The sequence below is a fragment of the Periplaneta americana genome, chromosome 3 (genome assembly GCF_040183065.1).
Source record: "Periplaneta americana isolate PAMFEO1 chromosome 3, P.americana_PAMFEO1_priV1, whole genome shotgun sequence".
In the NCBI taxonomy this organism is placed as follows: domain Eukaryota; kingdom Metazoa; phylum Arthropoda; class Insecta; order Blattodea; family Blattidae; genus Periplaneta; species Periplaneta americana.
Window position 1 is genome coordinate 46,518,682 of NC_091119.1, and position 24,328 is coordinate 46,543,009.

Consider the following 24,328-nt stretch of genomic DNA (forward strand, 5'->3'; position numbering starts at 1 on the left):
ATAGCGGCTTGTGGTTTGGAGCGTGTGTGCTCCAGTCTGCTAAGTTTGTCTATGAAATATTTTCAGGTTACTGTCTTTAGACGCGTAATTCAATTCTATGGAATTTGTCTAATTTGATTGTAGGACAGAGATTCTTACACATTTTAAAGGCCGTGCAATCATCAATGTTGTAATTAAATGTAAGCCAATTTACATCGTGTTTAAGTGTGAGGGCTATTGAATTGTCAAAGATAGAACAAGACTTCATTTCACCTTTCGATTTTTATGTCAAGGTTGTGGGTTTCGATCCAAGAATTTGAATGTTGGGAAGGAGCAACATTTAATTTTAGTTGTGCTTGGTTTACTAAACGCATGATGGGAATGGTTATAATGCGAAGTTTTATTTCAAGTGACGTTTAGTTTTTTTTAATGGTTTGTTTACTAACATCTGCAGTGAAATGATATGACGTCCCTTTGAGTTACTCTATATGAAAACATTTAAAAGAAATTAAGTTGAAGCATTTTCTTATGAATGAGATATATGAAAATGAACAATTAATACTCAAACTTACTAGGTGAAAGTTTTCGTTTGAATTATATGCCTTTTTGTAATCTTCGATTCCAGAAAATTTGATTATTACATAAAATTGGTGTTTATTCTTAAAATGTCAGAATGAATTTAATGTCACAATCATTTGTTTATTTTTACGTTGCTCAGAATTTATAAAAATGTTTTGTTTTGCATAACTTAACAGAAATGAATTTGAACAATACTCTGGAACAATTAAGTTATGACAATCAAAAAATGATATTCCAATTTTGTACTTTTAAACTATAGAAAGAATATGACGTATCTAAATTTATTATACCTAGCTTATAAATTATCACAAAACGTTTCGAAGTTGTGTTTTTACCTATAATAATTCAACTTGTGTTAAAACTTGGTAATATATTTTTTAAATTGTTCGTCTTATGTTATTTTTAAACATAACAGTCGATCAGCTATTTACATACATCTTTTCAGACCTCTAAAGCAACTTGGGAATAATAGAGATTGTGGTTTCAAGTTTGGTTTGGTAATGGCGAGTTTTGCGGCCCAAGCGGCACTTAGATCAAAATGGACAGACTTGGTTGAATCTTCCCCATTCGACGTTCCCGGAGAGGTGTCATCGGGAGTGAGAAGTGTTGTGGGATGGCTGAAACAGGTTAACAAACCTCTTAGATATTCACTGCACTGTACCTTTTATTTTCTGAACTTTGTATCTTTAAATGTTGTAATTGCACTCTCTGTTGTGATTCGTGCATGAGCCCTGTTTCATAATACTTTGGCATTTTACGCATTTCTGTACATACTGAGCACTTTCACTTTCATGCGAGTGGTAGGTTTCAAATGGTGGCATAGCAGCCTAATGTAACATAGTTACAGGAACAGGTAGATAGGTGCTGTTAATTAGAGATTCAGATTGTGTTGAAATGAGTGTTTATTTCCATTACTGTTGCAAAAGGCTTGCTCATCCCCTGCTGTCTTTACAAGTCCAGCAAATTATTTTGTCATCAGAGGGTGCCATCTGATGTTACGACATTTTTTTGTAAGTTTAGCAGAACTCTAGTTTGTCCGGTGAATTAACTCATTGTTACAAACATTCTGCTTGGCACACTCGCTGTTATTATAGCTCCTAACGTAAGTGTAGGCCTAGCTGATCTGTGTGTCTGCTTATTTCCCCATTAAAAGTGGACGATTTGTTATTTTCCAACAAGGAGATAGCTTTCCCTCACTTGTGCCTTCCCTTGCTATTTGTCCCTATTAATTTCTCGGTAATTGAGTAGATAAGGCTTACGTTTTATATATGTCGTTTTTCCACTAACTTGGGGGTTACGGATGGGGTTAACATAATAAAACTGTATTTGTCTTTTCTCACTTTCCTCCCTCTGCTCTGTCCTTTCTTCTTCCTCCCTTAACTCTCTTCTTTCCTTCTCATTATCGTTTTTCTTATTCTTTCATCTATTAATTTACCTTGATTTTATTATTTCTACTTTTTAACTTTACATTTAATTTTAGTATGTATATATTTCATTTTAACTTACTGTATATGCAGCCGCACATCCACAACCTTTCACTTTGTTACATTGGCTCATAGTCATAACTTTGCCTTAACTACTATTTCACAGCTTCATTCGTCGATGTGCATAAACTGGCTATGCTCATATTTGAATTTGTTAAGTATACTTTACATTTTAGCTTAAATTTGTTTAATTTTTTTTTTTTTTTTTTGGTATCTAGATGTGTGAGAAAAAATTAATTTTGTGCTAATCGACATTTAAAAATATAGGCCTATAGTAATATAACATTTGCTTTTTCTAGTAATAATCTACCCTCCAAAACAAAATTGGCGTGAGGCATAAGGAAGGATAGTTTCTAGTAGATTAACAGGAAATTTGATCCCATATATTGTCATCTTTTGGGTCACCTTGAATTACTATTCTACAGTGATTCTGCTGTTTGGGAAATGTTAATTTTTTCTTAATGTACTTGGTTTGAAATACCGGTAATAACGTTTATTTCTCTCCATCACTTATAGTTTGTAAGCAAAAACCAAATTTCCGAAAATACAGGTTTAGCAATACGGTAAATGGAAATGTATTACGGTACCATATATTTATATTATAATTATATAATCATGTTTTGAACATAATGGAATGTACAGCGTTTGGCAGAAATGGATAATGTTACGAAACATATAGTCACTGAACTTCTCACCAGAAGACAATACTGAATGACATCACAAAGTACGTAATACCTGCTAGTGGTAGTACAGAGAGAGGCAGCGAAACATTACAGCACTATGCAGGAGATGTTGGGGAACAGATTGTCTGCAATCCATTACTCGACTCACTGTTAAGCTGTAGCAGCACGGACAGGCGTTCACTTTCATTATGGTAGGCCTAAATTATTATAGTCCCGTCGCTCTTATTTCCGGCAGCCAATCGCGTTGCAGGTTGGCTACATTTAAACGTGTGCGTCTTGTGATTCGCTTATGAAGACGTTATTCATTTCTTAAGGCTCGTTAAATACTTAATATAATCGCCCGCCATTTTGGCTCTTTCGTTGGCGTTCGCAGAAAGCACACGAAGACGTTATTTGCCGCTCAATTATTTGCTGAATTACAGTGCGTTTGATTTATTATCATAGGAGCTACGACATGATAATGTTTAACGGTGTGGCAAATAGATTCCTCGTATGGTAGCTCGGGAACGAAAGACCAAAAATGGCGAACGATACTACCTACCTAGACTTTATAGAGCCTTCACTTCCTAAGACGTAAGCAAAGAGGCGGAGTCACGCCAGAAATAACAGCATCGCGACTATAGTTATGAGTTACCTAATGAATGAATAAATGAAGTTGAAAACTAATGTGGATTTTACCTTTCATCAAAGCAGCTGTTGGAAATGATGTCCATTGTTCTTGATACAAATGTTACATCATGTTAAAAAAATTCCAAAATAGTCGTATCTCCGCCTCTGAAATTTCAGATATCACTCGTCTGAATTCATTCTCCAGGGCATATATCATTCTGAGTTAACGGTATCATGAAAGGAAATAGAGCCAATGATTCTGCATGCAGATATGCCACACCAACACTGACTTTCTGATCGTGAAAAGGAGTTTCATGCACCATGAGGATTGTCAGTGTCCCAATACCTTGAATTCTGAGAATTCACATACCCACTTAAACAGAGAAAAATCTTCATCCGTCATAATTAAAAGAGAAGGATCGACAATACCATCATGGACAGATTGCAGCATCCACCAACAGAAATTTACACGGGCAGCTGGGTCCCGTTGTGTTAACTGATGAGCCACTAACACTTTGTAAGAATGAAAGTGTAGTATTTTCAGTCATTGTAATGCCAATCTTTGTGAAATATCACACTCCTGTGCCAATTGGCGTGTAGATTTCCTCGGGCTGGTTTCAATTCTTGCTTGAATATCTGAAAGCTTCTCCTCTGTTAATGCCCTGTTATATGGTTCTCTTTTTTTGTTTAAAACAGACCCTCGAGCACGTAAATAGGGATGTACACAAACACACTCTAATGACCTTGAAAAAATAAGGCGGAAAATGTGAGCAGGGTTATAGTTCTTCATTTACTCCAGTGTTCTATGAAGAAATGTGTGATGCGTTTTTAGCAGCAGATATTCCTATTCATAAACTTAACAACAAAACCTTGTGCAATTTTTTTGAGAAATATACTGGTACATAAATTCTACATCCATCAACATTGCGCAGAAAAGTTACGACAAGTGCATATTAACATAAGAAATACATTGAAAGACCATAAGATTTAAGTGTCAGTTGATGAGACAACAGATATGGTTGGTTGTCATGTGGTTAGTGTTGTTGTCGTTGCAGTGGATGCAAGAGGACCTAATGGACCATATCTTCTTACATGTGAAACAGTAGATGTAGTGAACTATAGTATATGTACTATATTTGAAAATGGTAGAAGTTATTGTGGGCTTCAGGTATTCAGAGCGAGAACGTTTTCTTATTTGTGACAGTTGCAGCGCCATACATGATAAAAGCTAGTAAATACTTGAAGCTCGATTTCCCCAATATGATTCATGTAACATGTCTCACCCATGCCTGTCATCATACTGCAGAAGTAATTAGATGTCAGTTTCCTGGTGTTGATGAACTTATTGGGGCAGCGAAAAAGATATTTGTTAAAGCACCTGTCCACATAAAAGCATTCAAGAAGATATATCCTGGTGTGTCTTTTCCTTATTCTCGTATAATTACTCGTTGGAGTTCCTGGTTGAAGGCCTGCAGTTATTATTGTAAATATTTCGACCAGGTTCAGAATGTTATTCAATCATTTAATATGAAAGATGCATCTGCTATACCAAGTAGCCAATGTCTGTTGATTGATTGAAGCATAAAACAACAACTGAAATACATTGAATCGAATTATTGGTTTATTCCTGATTATATAACAGCTTTAGAAAAGTCTGGTACAAAACTGGTTGATCAGATTTTCTTATTGCGAAATATCTGGAAGAAAGTGACTGAAGTAGAAGATAAAACTGGCAAAATAATATCTGCGAAAATAAAAAATGTGTTGAACAAAATTTTGGATGTTATAAACTCTGCAAGATTAGTGACAGTATTTGTGGAGATAAGGATTCTTTTGAAGAACTAACAGAAGTTGAAAAAAATGTTGTACGGGATTTTACATATGCCCTAGTTGTTTCAACAGATGTAGAAAGAAGCTTTTCCGCATATAAGGCCATGCTATCAGATAAATGACAATCGTTTTCTGTTAATAACTTATAAAATTGTCATTTGTTGTGCATTGTAACAATATTTGGAAGAAAACTGGTAACGGATTGGATGTGCACTAAAACTCACACTCATTATAAAGAAAAGGAAAGAAAATAACAATTGTCCCAGTGCTTTTGCGAATAGAATGACATGAACCCGTTACAAATAAACAGTGGTTTTATTTGCGTTCTGTATGAAATCTTACATGTAAAGTATATGTAGTATTTGTTTAGGATGAAATGTTTAATTAGTTTTGTACATTTATAATCATATTAAAATATCTCTACAAAATGAATTGCGAAAATGTTAGGAAACTGTGTCATTTCTATTGGTTCGTCTGTACATCAACATATTGTGTACATGACTGTCGCATTTACATAGGGAACATGCCGAATAATGTTGGAATCCTTCCTATGATATCATTCTGTCTGTTATGTGCTCCATTTGCATCGATCTACTAATAACAATAATAATAATAGTTTTGAAATTTTAGAACTTAACTGGACCATTTAATTAATAAGAATCTTCTGCTTTGTGAGAGCTGTTGTAATATCATTAAGTTTACTCACCTTGATTAAGTTCTGCTTACTCGATTGCCCCTCTACCTACTCTGAAAATCATAGCTCAGCCACCGTTGATTTGTAAAAATAGGTCGAAGTTCATTTAGAATGTAGGAATTAATTTTGAATGTTCTAAATCAGTAGTCTTCCTCTACAATCATTGGTAACATTTATGATTTCCTCTCGATCAGGCTGAGGTTTAATGTCTGCAAGAGTGGAATTTTTCCTCCCTTTCATAGTGACGAAATAAGTCTTCCTCGTTTTAACTTATATCCTTCTTTCACAATGATGACAACATGGTAAAGAGATGTACTTTTGTGAAGATGTAATATTGATGATACAAATAATACAAAGTGTTTTTAAGCACATTAATGGCTATGGTAATGACAATGATTATGATGACGATGATGGTAGTGGTGGTGATCATCATCAGCATAAAACATTTTGTTGTTTTAGGACAAATATGTGTATGGTCAGTTTCTTCTGAAGATTGTTCTGACATTTGTTTTAGTAGGCCTACCTTAGAAAGAGTCGAAGAATGAGTTGATTTCTGAGATATAATGAGGTCAAAAGTAGGATTATTATTTTCTCTGTAAATCGCAGATAACATTAAATGAGATTACCCGGAATCAGGTCATTTACCAACAGCCAGTGCAAAATTTGTAACCAAATGAACGTGCTGTTACCAACTGTTGCAATCCATTATGCACTTACATAACCTTGCCACTAATCGAATGAGATAATGTTGACTTAGTTTTGAAACTAACCTGAAGCGAGTTGAGTAGTAGAATGAAGTAAAAATAAACCTGAGCAAATCAAATCTAATGCCTGGTTGTGAAACGAGCGAGCTCAGGTTCAAATCCTGGTTGGAACAAGTTTCTTGTTGAGGTTTTTTCTGTGGGTTTCTCTCAACCCATTGAGAGCAAACTCTAGGGGACTTTTGGCACTGGACCTTGGACTCATTTCGCTGGCATTATTACCTTTATATCATTCAGATGCTAGATAACCACAGCAGTTGATAAAGCATCTTAAAATAGCCCACTAAAAATCCCAAATCAAATCTAACCTAAAAAAACCAATACTAACCTAAAGTACCGAAATAAATACGAAAAAACCAAATCTAACTAAACTAGACATATTACTAAAGCTAACCTGAGCAAGCACTGGAAAACTAATCTAAGGAAACAAGCGTAGCCTAAAGAATTAAACATTTGGATTATTTTTTTTTAATTTTGAGATCAAAATGAATTTAATTGTAAGTTTTGAAGATTGTGAAAATTATTTTTAATCTAATTTTTTAATTGATGTTTTAACTTGCCACCATATATATTTAAATATTCTATGCTTTGTGTGAGAATCAGCAGATGGATGTAAATAAATAAATAAAAAATTAACGAATTTTATTTCACCAGTTTCTGAAAATATTGATGCTGATCACATGAAGAAATGGTGTATGAGTTAAATGCAATTGTATATATCTCCCCAAGTTTGTACTGTATAGTATCACGTAAATTTAGTGCAGTGATGAAAGATTGGCAAATTGATAGGAGACTTGTTCATTTACTTATGTCGATTTTGTTTTAAATAATAGGTACTGGTATAGAAAATTCTGTTGATAGTTTTTTTTTTTCTACCAGGGTACAAAATTCAACGAATAACTTATCTTCATTACATTCAAATAAATTGTCCTTGACCAAATACTTTAGAAGCACTTTTGGTTTTCGATTATTTTGTCCTGAGTGCATGCATTCTTTGTTGAAAATTATTCGACAATTTGCAGCACAAATTAAAGGAATAACTTATCTTCAGTGCATTCAAATAAATTGCCATGAGCTAAACATAAAAAATTAACATAATTTCCTGTATTACTTGAACAAAACCCGAAGATCATGATTATGATGGTGATTGTAATGATGCCACTTGCTCCTCATTTCAAAAGTGTTCTATCTACTTAGTATGAAGTTAACAGTCGTTGCCATAGCAACCAGTACACAGTGCTGAATTTTGTGATAACTGACTTCTCTGTATCTTTATTTGATGATTCTTCATCTTAGTCTGATTAAAATATTTTGTTCTATAAAACAAAGAAATTGCAGAAGTATAAAACAATTATTATTATTATTATCATCGGTGTTTTTCTGTGTTGACTTTTTTGTTGTCTTCTGAGTTTTCAGTAGTAAAGACTTCATAGCAAGTTTCGTGTATAGGTCAGTGTTAACTTCTGGATAAACCGACTGCAAAATATTCTTGCATTCAATCTAATGCAATAGAATGGCTAAAACTTATTTTTGTAACTAACTTAACACAGTGGTTGTCTGGTCTTGCAGGTATAACAGGATAATGTCAATTTGAAAATTTTGTAGTGTTTGTGTATCTACGTAGTTTTTTAATTAATGCCCTTTTAATGTTTTAAGTTATGAGTTAAAATTATGCCTCTCTGGGCGTGTTAATGGCTTTGACAGTTGCTGGTATCACAATGACAAGCAGCTATCACTTTCATCCATGTCATATCACTACTGTCACCAGCATCACTTTCATCACTAGAGGCATTTTCTTATCTCACAAACGATAAATGCAATAATAAAGCACTAAATGTTAAATGCGACAATAAAGCACTAAATGTTAAATGCGACAATAAATCACTCTGATGTATCTTTACAAATCATGTAATTGTGGTTGGTAAAATATCGGTATTATTTTCGCGAATTACAGCAAAAAGTTTACTTTGAAGCGAATTTGATTCATTTTGCGAAAAGCGCGAAATTCTAGCAATATTCATAGAAAGTAAGTTTCAAATTTTGTTTCAAGTTCATGTGCGTGAAGGGGGAAGAAATGGTTTTGCAGCATGACAAAAATATAATTAGTTATAGACAGAACGTCCTCTGATTGAGGTTCTGGCTGATATGCACAGCTATTATCAGGCATTACACCTCACTTGATGATATGTGTCAGAGGAAGAACAATTGTTTGTATACATCTGAAGTGTGACTTGTGTAATATGTAGCTAGTCGGCGATGTATGCAATGGAGGGGGAAAAGAACTGGCCAGTCTACCCCATTATCTCCTGGTCTGGTTGCCCCATAAGTGATGCCTTCTTTTTTTCGGACAGTTGACTAAACAACAACAACAGAGACAGAAATACCAATGGGTGGCACTCAGACTTTACCTGCATACTGTAGCGCGAACAAAAGTCTTTCCTTCAGGCAGTGGTGTGGGACAGGGACGTTAAGATTGTCATACTACTCGAATGGCCGAATGGGTTTTCAAAGAAACCTAATACGACCATGACGAGGCTATCATTGTATTGAATTTGTTGGTTTGTTTTTAAATTTTATCAATTGGATCACCAATTTCTCTAGTTGGCCGTTGGTAGGCGCAGAGTAAATGGCTTTTATGGTTTTATTAGTATTCTTACTTCCTCTAGGAAAATAGATTATAGGCTGCTTGAAAGTTGCAATGTGAGACGACATTAATTTTGGGTTTTCCAAGAATCTTAACTTTTATATTTCTGGCAGGTAGTGCCCATATGCAGGCTTGGTTAATTTTGAGTACAGTTGCAGTCTGAACATGTCTTAAGTGTTTGAAGGATTAGTTGTGAAGATGGGTCAAATGACAACAGTTACAGTGCACAGCAGAGCTAAAGAATTTGCCAGTGAAAGTTTATATGTGTCTGAAAGCAATATTTTAAGTTTTGTGATGTTCATATTGATCGGGAGAAAAGAGATACCATAGTTAAACATGTTTCTAAAAACATGAGGAGCATTTAATGTTAAAGTGCAAGTTAAATACTCCAGCATCAAAACTCCAGGTAATACTGGAACTTTCATAATTGGGAAGAAAAAAAACCCACAGTATGTGTATCACTTCTAAAGTATATTCCAGGTATGAAATGAATTTTCATACAATTTTATGTTGGTCAGTCTAGCACTGTTAAAACTCCATTTCCCTATACTTACTGATTTTTCTTTTTCTTAATTCATTAGGATCCAGAGATCTCTCTAAAGCCATTTAACTAAGAAAAGATCCCCTAACCAAGAGAGATGACTCAGTGGTAATGTACTAGACTCGCATTCTGGAGAGCCTGGGTTCAAACCCTGTGCCGGGCAATCTGACAAGGTTTTTCATGCTTTCTCTTAGTTACAAAGGCAAATGCCGAGTTGAAAATTTACATGCCGTGATTAATGACTGCCTTACTCACCATTACCATAATTATTAATAAAACTGAAATCGATTAAATGAATACAAGCCATATGTAATGCATGACAATAGAAACAGAATCACAATAGTCCATGGCCTACTAATATACTCAAAGATACTACATGCGATATGACCTAGATATTAAAGTGTGCATAAATAAACTTGAATTAAAAAAAAACACGTCCCTTATTGTGCCAATAAAATATTTGCAAATGTAGAACTGTCTTTGAAAGGGAAGACGGATTTAGCCCTAATCTGTGATGAAACAGCTGACTCAGTAGGGCGTTGTGTGTTCACAGTCTTGATTGAAACTGAAGATACGATATTTGAACAGAAGATATTTTTGTTAGAATGTCCATTTTTATACCTTTTCAACAGCAAAACTTGTTTGCAAGCAATCCTCAGTGTTTTGCATAAATTTGAAATCGAATATGAAAATGTAAAATATGTGTTAACTGATTCCACCACGGCCACTGGTATGGCTCAGTCGGTTAAGGCACTTGCCTGCTGGTCTGAAGTTGTGCTCGGGCACGGGTTCGATCCCCACTTGGGCTGATTACCTGGTTGGTTTTTTTCCGAGGTTTTCCCCGACTGTAAGGTGAATGCCAGGTAATCTATGGCGAATCCTCGGCCTCATCTCGCCAAATACCATCTCACTATCACCAATCTCATCGACGATAAATAACCTTGTAGTTGATACAACGTCATTAAATAACAACTAAAAAAAATATTCCACCACATACATGTTAAAATGTTGTGAATTATTGAAAGTAATTATGGGAGACCATTTAATTCATATCACTTCTCGGAATCATAAATTTATCTTGTTCCGTGAGGTAATGCAAAAGAATTTTGATGAACTCTATACAATTTTGTTGAAAAACAAAAAAATTGTTTTCATAACTAAGCATATGTTCGTTCATATCAGAAAAGTCGATTTCATGTAGCCCAAGCCTATGTTGAATAGATGGGATAGTTGGTTCAAAGGTGCCAAGTAAATTAATACTTATTTAGATATCCTCCATACATTTTTCGGACAATTGTCACCAAAATCAGCTTGATTGCAAAAATAAAACAAATAAAAAGCTGTCTCCATATGTTGCAAGGAATGTGTTATTTGTACTTTTGAATGATTATTTCACCCAAGCAGCTATAGAATTCAAGCAGCTATGAAAATATTTTATAAATATGTGAAAATTTACTAAAATTGTCAAGTTTTAAAATGTTAAATAATCTTGTATTATTGTGGGGTATCTTGCTCTTAAAGATATAATTTTAAAGTAAATTGACGAAAATCCGAACGAAAAAATTGAAATAATTATCGAGTCACTTCAGGCATTAAAATTAAGTGCATGTGAACTTTGCAAATGCTGTGTTAAAATCTATTTTGGTTCTCTGTTCATCAGTTGATGCAGAAAGGTTTTTCACAGTATATTTTGACATCAAAGACAGGAGTTGGCTGATGAAAGAGAGCTCTATTGTAACGTGTATCATGCTCTTTTACAAAGTAGAAGTGTAAAAGTAAGAATTAAGTAATTTGTAAATTATTACTAGATAATAAGAATAATAATTTAATCAAATTTTAAGTATTGTATTTATTTTTGTTATTTACATCCTTAGCAAAGTTAGCACAATACATTGGTAATTTTAACAATGATCTTTGTCAAACATTTCAATAAAAATAAAGCAAAATTAAAGTGATTGCGCAGATAATATTCCGCGAAGAAACGGTAAAATTAATTTTCTTTCCGCGAAATTGGAAAAAATAAAATGCAAAAAAGATGTGCCTTTAGCCATCACCACTGCTACTGCTACCACCACTGCTACCGCCACTACACGACCTTTCCAATACATTTTATATTGTTTTACTTTCCAATCTATTTTATATTGTTTTATAATTTCAATTATGTTTTACATTTAAAATTTTTGCCAATATCTTCACTTCTCTTCTTCTTCACGTATGTTAAGAATCCATTTCTTCTGATTAATTTATTTTAGTTTTTTTCATTATTATTCTGTTTTTACTGCTGTGTAATTGCAAAATCATATATTTATAAAACTCGACAGAATTTCTTCAGAAATGTTTCTTAATGTATGTCATATGGTTACTAAGTAATCATTGAAAATTTTCAATGTTTTCTTTAACTATTGCTTATATTTATGTCCTGTATATTACGTTATACCTACATATTTAAAAATGTATGCTGTTCAATAATATTGTTAATTAATTTTAACTCTTGGTGGGCAAAATTGTAAAAGGACAGTTTTGATTTTGCTTTATCTGTAGGCTACTATTCATCTTACTAAAATCACTGGCTCCATTTAATTAATTCACATGTTCAAAATAATGATCCTAAAAGTCGTTAGATCTATAAAGGAAAATTTCTGAGGATGTTATAGAAATCTTGTTTCGTACAAATTTTCATGGGTTAGATAAACAAACTGATTTTACATTGATTTGTGTATAGTTTTAAATCAGCCACAGCTTCTAAGTACACATTTGTATGCTTGTATTTATTCCATAAAGCTTTCAGTAATTTATTCATTATTAGCTGAGCTAGACTAGATAGAATTAGTTTTAGTATTGCAAATGTACTAGTCTTTTGGTAGTGCTTACTAATGGTCTTCAAAATACACTGTCAAAGCCAGTTTTTTTCTAGTACAGTAACTGATATCTTAACAGAGGTAACCTATAAACAAAACTCGAAGTAGGCAATACACCTGATACAAAATAGTGGAGATGGTAAATTTTCCCAGTTAACATGTAGTAACTTCACTCCCTACTTATTACACGATACCGTATCTTCTTTGGATTTTAAGTAGTTAGTACCATATTGGACTTATTTGTTAATTATTCATGTTCACTTAATGAAAGAATTATTGATAGTGAAAGATAGGAAACCTGGCACTGTAACAAGTGCATAGGGCTGTCTGAATTTATTAGAGGACAAGGTGAGTTAACAAAGGAGTTTTTCACCAAGTTACCATATGTACATGTAATTTTTAACAGTTTCATATGCGGTATTTTGCAAAAACTACTAAATAATCTTTAAGTAGCCAAATATTAGGACTACTTGTTCTTTTTTTTTAACTTTAAACTTTTACAATTTATCAGCTCTAAGTTAGATATTGCAGCAATATGGTCTTTGATTGAACTTTATCTTGCTGTAATTTTTCATTTATTGAAATTGAAACGTTTTTCTAGGATCTCCATGCCATTCAAGTTTTCACCTTATCACTTATATTTGAGATATTCTATTTATAGACAGAGATGTAAAAGGTAACATTTTTCTTTGTTCTGCACTATCTATGTACCATATTGAATTGAAAGGAAAGGAGAAATTTAAAAGGTACGCAAAACGCGTCCTTGTAAAGGGTTCGGGGCTGAAGAAACTGAATACGTGAGCTCCAAGCCTGTTGGCCACTTGTCTCACTCTGGGTTACGCTGCTCCACTGAAGGAGCTCTAGAAAATTTTGAAGGGGAAAAGCCGAAAATGGACGTAACCTCTTAGGTACCACATACACGAGATCAAACTGATCACAGGACAGGACGAAGAAGAAATGGCGGAAGGTATAAGTCTGCACATTGAAAGGAACTTTGTCATTTTGCAGTGCAGGTGGAGTCGAGAGGACTCGTTCGTTTGCTGTTCGATCGAAGGTGTAAGCTTGCACATTGAAAGAAGCTTTGCCATTTCACAGTGCAAATGGAGTCGAGAAGATTCGTTCGTCTGGTCTTCGATGACTGAAGCAAGTGAAGGCCATCAGAAGAGTCGCCACTAATTCTAATCTGCTAATTGGAAGGTTCTCTATTCTTTTGCAATGTGACTAGAGACGAGTAACCTCGGGTATTTTATAGAAGCTGAACTAGGGCATTTACATCGTTTTATCAGAAATTGGGGAACTTTATAGGGAAGAGCATATAGGTCCATGGCCCATTTCTCTTAGGGCTTCTTCCTATGTACCATAGGAAAATATGATGAATTTATATGTTCTATACTTACGAACTTGGGAGTGTTAGGAACGTCATACAGTGAGGTTATTTAAATTGCTAGTGAAAATTTACCGTTTATTCTTGAGTTAACACTGTCACACTGCTGGAAAATGCTATAGTGTTTGTGGTGTGGAATCTTCTTCTTTAAGCACTACAGTACCATCGAGATATTTTGATCTTTTTCTTTGTCTATAAAATAGACACTCTTACACGATGGTCCTATTCCCAGACTGTGTGGTTAACACTATGCAGGGCCACCACAGAGATATCACAGAATAAGTACAAGATAAGATATAAACACCCTGTTCCTTGAAATAATGATAAATCTCAGTCCAGTAAGTTCATTGCCGCCATCACATGTGCCCGCCATCTCTCTCTATCCTGAGCAAGATTAATCCAGTCTCTACCATCATATCCCACTTCCCTCAAATCCATTTTAATATTATCCTTCTATCTACGTCTCTGCCTCTCCAAAGGCCTTTTTCCCTCCAGTCTCCCAACTGCCACTCTATATGTATTTCTGCTATATGCCCTGCCCATCTTAAACATCTGGATTTAATGTTCTAATCATGTTAGATGAATACAATGTGTGCAGTTTCGAGTTGTGTAACTTTCTCATCCCTCTGAGCCCCAAATATTTTCCTAAGCAACCTTATTCTCAAATACTCTTAACCTCTGTTCCTCTCTCAAAGTGAGAGTCCTAGTTTCACAACTATACAGAACAACCGGTAATATAATCGTTATATAAATTCTAACTTAGCTTTTTTGAGAGCAGGTTGCTGCAGCTTTTTTTCTGACACTTTCAATAATGGCGTCTTATTTACGAGATTCCATCTTCTGCTTCAACTATTACATATACGTGCATGGCTTGACTTTTCGAGGGCTGGATCCGGAATGGATGCTTGCACTTTGACTTGTTTGGCCTATTGTGCACCCTATATATGCAATGATCGTTCAAGTCTTTCAGGTGGCCTGAGTGGCATTTGTAAATCCGACGTTGACAGATGGGCCATCCTGTCTCTGCTGTGACAGTCAAATTCCATTCCTAAATGAGTTCCTAGTAAGTGCCAGGGCCCAAAGCCTCAAGTCCTTATATCAGCATTTATAACCGATACTAATCCATGACGTCGCCCCAGACTATTTTTAACTATTGCAGATGATAAATTAAATGAGTGGTGGAGAGTGTTTGTGGAATAAGGGAAATGGGAGTATCCGAGAAACCCCTCTGCAACATCTGCTTTGTACTGCTGTTACAGATTTATTACAACTGTAGTTAACTAAAGTTTATATTAAAGCTACAGATAAAATTAATGAATATAATGTAACAGAATATAATAATTATCCTGATTAACTAAGTATACGCACAGTTACATAAAATAACATATTTTAAATTACCCTGAGAGCTATTACAAATTATAGACCTACATTTAGAAAATAAATAGCATAATCTTATACTCAAATGGATCATTCTTAAGATGTATAATAAATGTAAATAAAATGTATTTAATATAAGTAAGAAGTGCTATTTTCTTTTTTGTAGTATCAAAACCGTAAAAACAAATTACATGTTTTGGTTCAAATCACTCTAAAGATCTATCCAATGTCCTTACCTCTCCAGTATTTGACTCCTAGACCAGTAAGATATGGAGGAACTTCAACTCCTTATGAAGATACTCCCAAATATCTTGGCAGTGATTCTAAGAGGACCGCTCTGGTTTTTCTGTGGTCTTTTGACACACCTGAGTCTTCCTGACCTGGAAATTCTCTATAACGTTGAGTAGCCAGTCGAGCACTAGGATGTCAGAGCATCACAAAGGTTCTTTGTCTCATAGGAGGTGTGCACTGAACTGTTATACTACACCAGATGCTTTGTTGAAAATATAAATTCCTCACACTAGTGCGAACATCATTCCCTAAGAATGGTCACATATTCCATGCAGTTCATCTTAGAGTTCATCACGATAGCAGAGCTAATCTGCTCCAACATGGAACAAGTTATGCATCCAGGTCTCCTGATTACTTGTTGAAACTCTGGAGTTAATGCAAATGGGCCTCTGACATCTCAATTAGCCTTGTCAGAGCCAGGTTGTTGCTCCCCACACCTTCTAAGGAGTTGTAAACTCTTGTAGAACGAATCCTATCTACAGTTTTGGGGTATAAGGAACTATTTCTTGGCAAAAACAGGGAATGAATGCTTGCTTTATGAAGCCTCTAGAAAACTGTCCACATGCTGAAGCAATCCCTCATTGTGTAAAGACATTCCTCATGATGCAAATCTAGTCTTTCAGGTGAAGCTCCCTGTAAAGCAGATTTGAATAATTTCAAGGGTGTCGGGTGGAGTTCCCGGGTAGCTCAATGGTAGAGCGCTGGTACGTTCAACCAGAGGTCCCGGGATCGATACCCGGCCCCGGAACAATTTTTCCCTTGAAATTATTCACATTCCTCATGAGTTGGAAGGATTTGACCCTTGCTGTTGCCACAATGGCTGCATTCTCTTTGAGTGTGGATTTTTGGATCGTCTGTTTTTGGTATTGAAGACCCCATGCTCCCTTTTGCCAGACTGTAGATTGTGGTTGAACTGTGCAGATAGTATAGGATACTGTCCTAGCAATAGCATACATCGCAAATGAGTTTTGTGATGATGACAGTGTAGCAGAACAAGACTGGGACCTGGAAAAATAACACAAGTATGTGAGAAACTAGCAGTCATTAGTGCAAGTACGAGTTGTATGTAGAAGTGGGGGAGGTGGGTATAAAATGGAATCTTCTTGGGAATAAGAATCAGGAGTTGAATGACATTGAAATTATGTGTTCAGTTCATGTTGGAGAAAAAATGTTTTCTTAAAAGAAATTAAATTATGTATCAAATTATTTGCTACTTTCTTTTTGAACTCTATTGTTTAACAGTGCTGTATCAATTGCATAGTTTGAAGTGAAATACCTTTTTTCTTTAGTTTTATGGATAAAAGAAATAGAGAATGAACTAAGTTAGGTATTCAGAAGTATAATTTTTTAAAATGTAATCTTCATCTTATGATGTTGGTGACATATAAATGTCCGTTGATGTGACATATTAATGAATTTAAATGCTATTATAGCCACAATCATGCCAATTTTTCTTTCATACCATGGCATGATTGTGACTATAATAGTATTTAAATTCAATAATTTTTTTAATTAACTAGTATTCTGAAACTAAAAATGTGTTGTTAATTGCTTTGTACAGATTTTGTTTTTCAAATTTTAACTAAAAATTACATTATTCTTAGGAACTTACCACAAAAATTGTTACAAATCATACGACTTTAGGAATTTGATTTTTTACAGTTTAATTATGCATCCTAATGTACAATCTTGAAGAGTTTACAAAAGTGGCGTGATTTGTAACAATTGTTGTGATAAATGCGTAAGAAAAATGTAATTTTGTAGTAAAAATCTAAAAAAAAAAATCTGTACGAAGAAACTATGGAATTCACAACACATTTAAGTATCAGAATACTAGCTAATTAAAGAAATGATACTCCTGAATAGTTCATTCTTTATCTGTAATATTATTTTATCCGTAAAACTAAAGATTAATGATATTTTACAAACAACTTCAACTTAATGTAACTCTGAAAATATTGAGATTATGATATTTTTTGCTCAGAATGTCTTCAGAAATAAGCTCCGTAAGCAGCGGTAAATCTTTGTGAATCACATATACACACGCACGCACATTCACTCATACTCACTCTCACACACGAGTTCAGTTCAGTTTCCTCGTGTGCAGTTCATTGGCTTACACCCAACTGCACTCGAGGACATTGAATGAACTATACCTCTGATTGAAATTCTGGCTGATACATCTATTCAGGCAGTACATCTCATTTGACGATACTTGTCAGAGGAAGAGCATTTGTTGTATACTTCTTAAGTCTGATTAGTGTAATGTGTTACTGGTCAATGATGTATGCAATGGAGGGGGAAAGGAACTGGCCACCCTACCTCATCTTCTGGCTTGGTTACTTTATGACTCGTGAGTGATGCCATATTGGTGTCATTTATGAGGTTCCAACCAGTCTTCAGACTGTTGACTAAACATATGACCACATGGAGGATACTTCATGAGCAGTTTCTGTATCCCTATCATCTTCAACATGTGCAGGGTCTTGTGCCTGCTGATTACCCACTATGAAAGAACTTTTGCCAATGGCTCATTGCACAAACTGGCAATTCGTTGTTTAACCTTCAGTCTTGTTTACAGATGAGGCAACATTTGGTAGAGATAGTATCGCAAATTTACACAACAAACATTTGTGGACTGACGAAAATCCTCACAGTACAAATCAGATAGACACCAGCAGCAGTTCAAGATCAGTGTGTGGGCTGGTTTTGTAGGTGATTGCATAGTAGTTGCATTTGTTTTACCACTACATCTTAGAGGCAGTCTCTACAGGGAGTTTATTGTAAATATTCTTCCAGACTTTCCACATAATGTGCCTCTGGCATTATGAGCAACAATGTTGTTGTGCTTGATGGGATTCCAGTACATTTCAGTCACATTGTTAGAGATGCACTTGCTAATATCTACCACACACATTGCACATTTGCTCAACCTCAGTCCTTTAGACTTTTATCTGTGGAGACGCCTAATAACCCTAGTTTATGCAACAGAGTTTCAAAATGAAAAGCCTTCGTCAACATATTGTAGGAGCCTGCGAAACTATTAGATAGCATCCTGGGGTCTTTGAAAGGTTGTGACAGTCTGCGATCTGTCCATGCTTGTGTTGAAGCAGGTGGATGACATTTTGGATATTTATTGTGAATTGGGAGTTTGTTTTGTTATTGTGTCATTGTAAATGTATTCCGTCAGATTTAGTTAAAATATGACTATTTGGCTTTGTTGTTGAATAAATCAAAAACCAGGCATTTCTGAATGGATGTATAGGGCTTATATGACTTTTTTCCCCTTGTTTTAGTGTGGAGCAATCCCAGTTTATCTCAATATTTTTGTTACATTCTGTATATACAGAACTACCGAAACAATTTTAATTTGTATAGTTGTTTGACATAGTTAAGTGTAACAGACAAGAGAGTGTATGACCTTTTCAAGTTTTCAGCTATATTATCCTGAGGATGAACCCTGTAATTAATACAGAAAAGTTTCTGAAATTGCACCCAAATACATGGTTGCTGAATACAAAGTTTTCTTCAGTCACTATAATAGTCTGATATCTGATATGACTACACTTATTTTTGACTCTATAGTAAAGCCCCGATAAGACGCTGTTCAAGGGACCACATATTAGGAGGGTATATTAATTTTGCCATATAGGCCTACTGCAGTACTGTATCTATTAGCATTTTTCTTATTGAAATACATAATTCATGAAAGGTAATACAGTATTACTCCATTATGTAATTACTGTACTGTACATCAAAGACATTTACAATACTTAATTCTTTCGATCAAAAAAAAGTCATTTATAGTTGTTTGTCGTGTGCGTGTTCTCTAAGCCCTCATGTTTACCACACTTCACTTTTCTGTGCTTATATCCTTCTGATGTTGCAGCTGCAGTAAATGAGTCGTGGTTTTTTATTATCGTCCTTAATGCTGATGATGGGATTCCTAATGAATCAGAGAGTTGTTTCTGATTAAGAGTACTGTTTCCAATGTACTTTTGTAAGATTTCCAATTTTCCAGACACAAAAAGCTCTTTTCATTTAACACTCATTGTAATCACTCTCACAGACACTTCAATACACTAAAGAACAACAAACTGACCAGCAAGAATTTTATTACAGCCGAGTGAGGAATGTTGTTTGAGAGAGAGGTTTAGCAAGAGGGTGGGGTATTGTAACTATGTAGGCTTTAAGCTCGCAGGTAAAGAGTCGAATAAGAGAGTGTCACAAGAGGTTGGGGTATTGTACAGTATGAAGGTTTAAGTGCACAGGTAAAGGGTCGAATACCAATATTTTTCAGGTTATTGGCACCAGTGAGTTCAATGGCCAAAATGTTTCATTGCTGTTACAGTACAGTGCTAAAAATTACATCGAAAATATTCCACTAAAATAGCGTATTATGTGGGACTTGAGCACAACAAACGGGACATTTCATAAAGGTGTTATATATGAAATGTCCAGGGACCGGACAAAAGAAGCATATTACATGGGATAGCGTAATAAGTGGGCACATTTTATCGAGGTTTTACTGTATTAAGTTAATTCTATTTCAAATTAACGGAAGTTGTGCATTGTGAGAAAGTATAAGCTTATTCTTTACTTATCAGGTAACTCAAGTGAGGTTATTGTGAATAATTACACTCTTATGGAAATGTCAATTTAACTGCTGAATGGGGCCGTGTGGTGTAAACATACTCGCTATATGTTAATTTTCAATGATGTTTGCTACAAGCATGTTCATAGTTATTCAAATGAGGCAGACCTTTCACACAAAGCTTTATATTATGGCTGCAAGCAATGCTTTGCTTTCATGAGTGCAATGACGGTGCATAACTACATGTTCATATTTAGGTTAGTGATTACAAGGGTAAGTGTTTGGAGGATTATATCTCTTGATGTAGCACATCCATGTTTACTGCAACAATATTGTGTCCGTGTTGAGGCAGTATGGTGATGGCTTCTGTCATTCAGAAACTGTAAAATATTTGAAAAACAGATGCCATATTGTAAAGAGAAATGTAATTAAATGGTAATGAACAAAATTGGATCTCTTATTGCAGAGATAGGATAACTCATAAAGTCGATTATTTTGAGAGAATTAATATTTTAACTTTTATGTGACTGCAAATAACTTAACTCCCAGAATATTTTATTTCACAAATCTAATTAGTTTCCTTTGTACTAATCCATTTACTATTTAGATTAATTTACCTGTTACTAAGTTTAGTTCTCAAAATATGTAAGAAATGACATTGTTCATTTTGGATAGATCATAATATGTCAGGTGCCAAAAATTTCATATTTCTGAATAGATAGGTACGTGTATAGTTGAGTTGGTATGATTGGCAACAGTTACATTATGTATAAAAATACAACTGACAACTGAGTGAGAAAAGAGGTGGCATATAGTATTTGAACTTTGACCGTTATAAAACAATGTGATTGGCGCATCTTCTTTGTATTAAACTCTTTTGTCACCTGTCAATCATCATACCGTCTGAATTGTACCTACTCCTCTTAGGTAAATACAGTAAACGAGCATAAAAATGTATGATCTTTTTATCAGTGTAATAATTGAAGTACAGCTATCCCTCGACTAACGATCATTTGCACTTAAGCAGCAGAGGCTCTGTAGGACTGTATGATGCTTATTTAAATGCTGTATTGTACTGTATATTTAGTAACAGTTATATGCACCAATTTTAAAAGTGTTGGAACATACATATAATGTGACTTACTGATATGTGTTGTATGACTTCTGACAAGTTGTAAGTTACAGTGCTATGCTGTATTCATATGACTCTGACCTACGATGTATTTGTTAAAACATAACCCCGTCGTAAGTTGAGGTCTACCTGTACTGTGTTGGACATGATTCTTGTCTAAAATTTTGTCCTGTCAGAAAAAGAATTCTTCACACTACCACACAAGCACAGTACAGGAAGGTCTTGATTGTATTTGAAAGTACCAGTGGCTAAACACTTGTAACTGATATTGTTACATAAATGTTTTCATTCATTAACTGCTTTTTTTCCTTAGCTTTTGTAAAAGTTTTACTGCATTTTAATGAATTTCCTAGGAGCTAATAACAGAATTTTCATAATTATGCACATTGCAGAAATAGTTTTGTCATGAAATAGTCTTCTTAATTAGTTATTTAACAAAGTTGTAAGAACTATGAGGTTATCTAACATCAGTGGAATTCTTGATAGTGAGATGGTCTTTTGGTGAGGTGAGACAGAAGGTTTGTAAAGGATTACCTAACATTCATTTTATCATTACGTAAAGCCTTGAAAAAAAACTCATGCAGTTCCTAACTCCAGAACTACTCTTGTGGCCTTCATGAAATAGGAAACTTGTCTTTTCCATAAATGTAAGATGTGTGCAGATTAAAAATTTTCTTGAATTGTCCATTTCTTTTAGTTCAGAATATGGGGGGGGGGGGGAAAGAAAGAAAAAGAAAAGAAACATATTGAGTAATTCAAATGAAATGAGTATTTATTTTATAATAGATGAAGGCAGGACCAATTCTAGTTGAAGTTTTGGAACAGGCCAAAAGACCTACATGATAATGTAGATTATGGTGATGGTGGTGGTAAGATGGAAATGTAACTGTAAGGGCCACTTCAGACGAGACCACTTAGTGGCTTGTTGGTGACACTGCGAACGCTCGTCTAAAGCACTATGATCCCGCATCTGAAGTGCTGCAAATACATGCCTGAAGCTCTGCGAATGCGCGTGTGAAGCCCTGCTTAATACACTAGGTTTTTGTAGAGAATTTTTCAATCTTCCAGTGAACATGAACATAGATGAAGTATACTTTTGGTGACGCTTCTCACATTGAGAAAGAATAGAGTAAGAAGCAGCATCCATTGGGTTGAGAAAGACTGAGTCAAGGACTGTTTCACACTTTATTTAATGATTTACATCAGGACGATGAAAAGTTTTTCGTATTTTCGCATGTCTAAGAAGTCATTTGAAGATCTTCTAGCTGGAATTGCCGATGAAATTCGAAAAAAAAAAAAAAAACCACAGTGACACAATAGACTGTACACTGTTGTGGCCCAACATTCGTCCAGTAGCAGCACTACTGTCGTGCCACTGAAAGAGTAGTATGACTGCAGCCCTGTGTGAAACCTACAATTGAATTCCTGGTATCATGATGGGAAGTGCTACTTTTAGTGGCCGTACCAGCAGTGAAGCCAACTACTTGGACCGTCTGCAGTGCCACTTTCATGGCTGTGTGTGAAAGTCCTCATTTATATCCATCATTCACAAGTGACAGCATTTTTGAGAAATGCCATTAAGTGGCATCGTCTGAAAGGGCCCAAATATAGGCTCAGTCAATTCTCAGTTAGTAATGGTCTTACACAGTGGGAGCTGGGATCCAATCTGTGGCAGATCTTGATAGATTTTTTAGAGATAAAGCATCTGTTGGAACAGACTTTCTTTCATTACTTCGACGCCTTCTCCTTTTCTTCCATAAGAAATGCTCCAAATGAATTAATAAAGGTCGGATGTTCTCAGAGCTTAATATTTTAGAGCACAAATTATAAATATTAAAATGTGTCTGAATTCGCAGAAGTTTTTCAGAGAAGTTTAGGGCGTCATACTTTATACACAAATCATAAAATAAATTTAGCTGTTTAAGGTGATAATCAAGACTGTCATTAAAAGTAAGTTGTCTTGACAGATTGTCGTAGGTTCATTTTTCGTCAGTCATAATTTAAATAGCAACAGTATATTAGTGACTATATTTGCTCCTGTCACAAACTGCTTACAAATTATCTTTAATATAGATTACTGTAAAATATTTTTGAATGAGTGCTTTGTAAAATACTGTATATATAGGCCTATGAGATGTAGTAGCACATACAGTTGCAGTATTCATATATAATTGAATTGTATTGTTTCTGAGTGTTATGTGATGTGATACAGGCATCATTGGAAGTCCGTCAAGCAGGCCGTCGCACCTTGAGCTCACTCTCTGGTGGCGCCATGGGAGGCTCGTCTCTGACGATCCTGCATTACAATGACGTGTACAACATTGAGTCTCGAGTCACAGAGCCTGTTGGAGGAGCAGCTCGCTTCTGCACTGCTATCAAGTCTTTCTCACACCTCAACCCTCTTGTGCTCTTCAGTGGAGATATCTTCTCACCAAGCATGTGTAAGCATTGTTTTAGAATGATGTTCATTTACTGTACTAAAGTCTGGGTATCTATATCGTAGTGGGAAATGTTTCCATTTTTATTGCTTACATTGGGATTAATTATTTTTTGTGACTTGAGGAATGCATCCAGCTACTAATCTAACAGACCTAGGTTTGATTCCTGGCAAGGATGTCTCTTGTTTTGTATTTGTTCTATGTTGTCTTCAATAGTGGCTTCATGTGGTATTGTTCACGTAACAGTGAATTCAGCCACATGGTGTTGGTTCATATACCTTACGTGAGTGAGAATGGAATGGGTCAAAGCACCCAGTTCCTGAAAGATGAAAATTAAAAATTATGGTTTTGGAGGAGGAGGTGGTGGTGGTGATGATAAGAATGATGATGATGTTGTTGCTGTTGTTGTTTAGTCAACTGTCCGAAGACAAATCTGAACCTCACAAGTGA

The 24,328-nt window shown here is 35.0% G+C and overlaps 1 protein-coding gene across 2 annotated transcripts in view; it reads left to right on the top strand.

Annotated features, from left to right (window-relative positions):
• The first annotated feature begins 16 nt into the window (after positions 1-16).
• LOC138696012 (mannosylglucosyl-3-phosphoglycerate phosphatase) overlaps positions 17-24,328 on the top strand; it is an 82,150-nt gene continuing 57,838 nt past the window's right edge. The window contains exons 1-3 of one of the 2 annotated variants that reach the window (XM_069820478.1): positions 17-179; positions 1,004-1,184; positions 23,653-23,881. In XM_069820478.1, coding sequence (XP_069676579.1) covers positions 1,059-1,184; positions 23,653-23,881 — 355 coding nt within the window. In that variant the 5' untranslated portion in view covers positions 17-179; positions 1,004-1,058. The remainder of the gene's footprint in view (positions 180-1,003; positions 1,185-23,652; positions 23,882-24,328) is intronic. The other variant, XM_069820481.1, reaches the window with a different exon arrangement.